At 39.5% G+C, this 4,552-nt stretch overlaps 1 protein-coding gene across 1 annotated transcript in view; it reads right to left on the bottom strand.

Annotated features, from left to right (window-relative positions):
- The window catches only part of LOC103620526 (homer protein homolog 1-like), a gene marked incomplete at both ends in the record, with an annotated part of 92,897 nt that overhangs the window by 82,512 nt on the left and 5,833 nt on the right, over positions 1 to 4,552 (bottom strand). The window contains one exon of the mRNA XM_008639144.1: positions 1,117 to 1,209. Within this exon, the coding sequence (XP_008637366.1) occupies positions 1,117 to 1,209 (93 nt within the window). The remainder of the gene's footprint in view (positions 1 to 1,116; positions 1,210 to 4,552) is intronic.

The following is a 4,552-nucleotide window of genomic DNA, read 5'->3' as shown; positions in this document are numbered from 1 at the left end:
CTGATGTGACCATAACTACTCCAAAGGAGAATGTGCTTGACAGCCCAGAGATGCTGTTATTGGGTCTCTGTTTTTTCCTGTTTGTTGTTGCTGTTGGTTTTGTTTGTTTGCCTTGTTATATATATGTATTTATATATATATTCTAGTAAAGAACTGTTATTCCTTCTCCCATATCTTTGCCTGAAAGCCCCTTAATTTCAAAGTTATAATAATTTGGAGGGTAGGGGGTCATATTTTCCATTCCAAGGGAGGTTCCCGCCTTCCTTGGCAGGCACCTGTCTTTCAAACCAAGACAACTCCCCAGAAAAAAAAAGACTCAGCTGTATGAATCCTACTCAGCTCAGGAACCCCTGCTGTAGTTTTAAAGCTGCTTCATCCTCCAAGAGGAGAAACTATTTTTGTCTTTTCTATTGCTTAAAATAAAGCAAATAGCTACACACGCAGCCAGAAACACTAGAGGGGAGGGGCATAAAAGCCTCATAAAATGTATTTTTTCAAAGTAATTTCAAAGCATCCATTTTCAAGTAAATTAATTTTAGTCATGACTAATGTAAATTTGACTATATTAATTTGATTTCCTGTTAGGTCTATATTAACTCAGTTCATATTTTGAGATGTCTTTTATAAATTCTTCTGTTACAACATGGCTAACAATAAAACCCCAGAATCCACACCTCAGTTTGCCATCTTCCTTCAACACATTTCACAAATGAATACTACAACAGGAGGAAATAAGTAAATATAGTTTGCTGTTTTAACTTCAGTTTTTGTTGTAATGAGTGCATCGCCTGAGGTTTCATAGATACAGTAAGAAAAAACATAAAAGGTCTTTACTATAGACTTACATAACTGCTCACCATCTTTACTCATATTTTCTGGGGAAAACTCAAAGAAAGATGGGAATAAACAAAAGTACAATTTCATATTAAAGCAAGCCCCTTTGACACTTCTGCAAAGTATATTAAATGCATTTTTAGACTTCTTGACACTTCTAGCTGACTGATGAGAAGATTCAAGGAAACTGTGAAGTACTCTGTTCGTTTTTAATACAACGTGTAAAAGATACGGTAACACAGACTATGAAGTACTAGGCTTGAATCAGGCAATAAGACTCACTTGAGAGGGTGTGCTTGTTAGCTCCATCTTTTCTTGGGATTTTTCCTTTGCTAGTTGTGCAGCGTCTTTGAATTCCTGAAATTTTTCTGCAAACTGAAGGTACACGTTCAAAAAAAAAAGGAAAAAGAGAAAGAGTAGGTGTGAAGTTGTTATATTACATGCAGAACAGAATGCTGCAGTTAATATTTTACAAAGTCAAATTCTGACAGTAGAATTTTTTAAATTTTTCTCATTAGATATTTATTTAATATAGCTACACAGTGACATACCTTTCAGACATAATGTACTCTGTTTATATGACAGGAAATTTATGATGCAACAAAGTTTTATTTGTTGCTGATAGTGTTTAAAAAAACCACCTCATATGGCATATAATCATGATAAGATCCCTTGCACAGCTACTTTCAGATTCAGGTTTTACTGTTTTCTTGACAACAAATGATCTGGTTCTGAAACCCACTATGGTCACTATTAGCCTAGAGCCTTCAATGGGCTTCATTCTTTCATGACTGAAACAATATCAATTTCTTCCCAAATTTTAACAGCATTTATCATTTTGGTAGCTAATTTAGAAAGCAGCAGTAGGAATATTGAGTCAAGTTCATTTCTTGATTGTTGATTGACATGAATCAAGTTAATAAATTAATTGAACTGAACACTCGAATATACCAAACACTAAATTCAAGAATTTCACATTGAAATGCCTTATGAAGCTTGATTGCTACACGTACATCTTACAGAAAATAGCTAAAGCAGCAATTTAGAAATATATGCACTTTTAAAATTGATAAATTAAATCAATTTATTAGGAATAGGGCCTAGATTCTCTGGCTAGAGAAAAATTTGGCTTCATAGATCTCAGCTTGATACTATACTAACTACTATAGTAACTAAACATTCATTTTGGCTTCTACTGCTTTTATACAGAACATGATCTTATTATGATCAGTTCAAGACTGAAATTATTCTGCAAAAACACTGGAAACTTCACCAACACCTTCTAAATCTCTCCAGCAGCAGCATACAAAGAAATTGTTTTGCACTGCATGTATTCAAAAGGGATGAAGACTACCTTTGTTTAACTCAATCTCCTCAACTATTTTCAATCAGAACTTCACTTGCTGTTCAAGATCTAAAAAACCTAGTTTTTGAGGAAGTATCATTTCTTACCACTGGTATCCTATATTTTGTCTGTCAGGTTATTTAAAAGCATGTTTCCTAAATATAGAAGGAGACAAAATATACCATCCAGAAACTCTAATTCAGTATCAAAAAAGGTCTCAGAACAGATAATAAAATTGGCAATAGATGACCAGAACTTCATTATACTTATTTAAGAGTTGTAGATAGACCACAAAATCTAATGGATAACCTATTATTTAAATCAGCTTTAGGACCAGAGGATTGGTAAGTGAGCAAACATAATGTTGAGATTAAGAATGGCTGAAGACATAGAAGGCAGTAAATAGAATCTTCTGTATCACAGTAGTAGAAATTGTTAAAAAAAAATAAAATTAGTGTATTGGGTTTGCATGGCCAGGTTTTCAAAGCCAATGCCAGATGGCTCCAGGACAGACCCAGAGCTGGCCAGAGCCAAGACAATCAGAAATGGTGGTAATGCCTCTGTGATAACATATTTAAGAAGGTAAAAATGTTATTGCATGGAGGTAATTGCACTCAGAGAAGAGAGGACTGAGAATATGCGAAATGAACAACCCTGCAGACACCAAGGTCAGTGGAGAAGGAGGGGGAGGAGATGCTCCAGGTGCTGGAGCTGAGATTCCCCTGCAGCCCGTGGTGAGGACCACGGTGAAGCAGCTGTGCCACTGCAGCCCATGGAGGACTATGGGGATGCAGACATCCACCTGCAGCCTGTGGAGGAGACCCATGCTGGAGCAGGTGGATGTTCGAGAGAGGGCTATGAACCTGTGGGAAGCCTGCACTGGAGCAGTGTTGGGGAAGATGAAACAGGAAAGCCTTATAAATATGATTGCCTGACAAAAGATTTTGGGAATATGAAAACTATAAGCGACATCGAAATGAAGGCCACCTTTGAGATACCAAGTCTTAGTTACTGAACAACTGGAAAACAATGGTATGGCCGACTGAAGGTAATCCCCTCTTGATTGAACAATACCCTCTGCTTGCAGGCAGGTCCAAGGGTCAGAGCAGACCCTACTAGCTCAGCAGAAGGGGTCCAAAGAGTAGTTTTTAGAAGTTAAGATGTAACACTCTATGGTAATATAAGAACTCTTATAGGCTGTATGTAAATGCTATAGGATTTGTATCTTGTATTAGATTGGCCGAGCTGCGGCTGGCAGCTCTAAGCAGTGCCCCTGTACCCACGCCCTTTGCAATAAACCGCATGTTCCAAGATCTGACTTCAGAGATCTCTCGTCTCTGTCCCGACCGTCCAACCCACCCAAGCTCCTACAGAGCAGGCTCCTGGACAGGCACCTGTGGACCCATAAAGAGAGGAGTCCACACTGGAGCAGGTTTCCTGGTAGGACTTGTGACCCTGTGGGGGACCCATGCTGGAGCAGGCTGTGCCTGAAGGACTGCACCTCATGGAAGAGGAACCCATGTTGGAGCAGTTTGTGAAGAACTGTAGCCCATGGGAAAGACTCACACTAGAGCAGTGGGATGGACTCACATTGGCGAAGTTAATGGAGAACTATCTCCTGTGGGAGGGACCCTATGGTGCAGCAGGGGAAGGACTACTCCCTGAGCAGTGGGAGAAACCACAGGTGATGAACTGACCATAACCCCCATTCGACATCTCCCTGTGCTGCTGGGGAAGGAGGTAGAGCTGGGAAGGAGGGAGGGGTGGGGGGAAGGTGTTTTCAAGGGTCTTATTTTACTTTTCATTATCCTGCTCTGGTTTTGTTAGTAATAAATTCAAGTAATATCTCTAAGTTGAGCCTGTTTTGCCCGTGATGGTATTTGATGAGTGATTGTAGAAGTTTGGTCCAAAATACTCATTACTATTTACCTTCTGTGAGATAAGAATTAGGAGAAAGCAAAGCAGGCACAAAACTTGAAAGAATATAAAGAAGTTTATTAACAGACCTAAAAGAAGGAAAGGAAAAAAAAAAATCATACCACACCTTCAGAACACTTCTCCTCCCCCCACCTTTCTCCCTTCTCCCACCGTAAAAAGACAACCCTTGAGATGTTCAGTCTGTTTACCACTTCCATAATAACCTTGTTCAGTTCACTTAGGAAGAGGAGTCTCTCTTGCTCATGCTATGGAGACATCCCCACAAGAAATTCTCTCATGGCTTCAGTATCACGAGACAGCCGCCCGGGTTGGTTCTCTGCTCGCATGTGAGAGTCCCTTCCCCCAACTTTACAGCTTTTCCCACAACTGCTTTCGAGGTTGCTTGATCTTGAGCTACTGGGGTACCATTTTAAGGTTGAGCTGTTCAGAAACAAA

Source organism: Corvus brachyrhynchos, unplaced genomic scaffold, assembly GCF_000691975.1.
Source record: "Corvus brachyrhynchos isolate BGI_N302 unplaced genomic scaffold, ASM69197v1 scaffold108, whole genome shotgun sequence".
Lineage (NCBI taxonomy): Eukaryota > Metazoa > Chordata > Aves > Passeriformes > Corvidae > Corvus > Corvus brachyrhynchos.
This window is presented reverse-complemented; position numbering and strand designations above follow the sequence as displayed.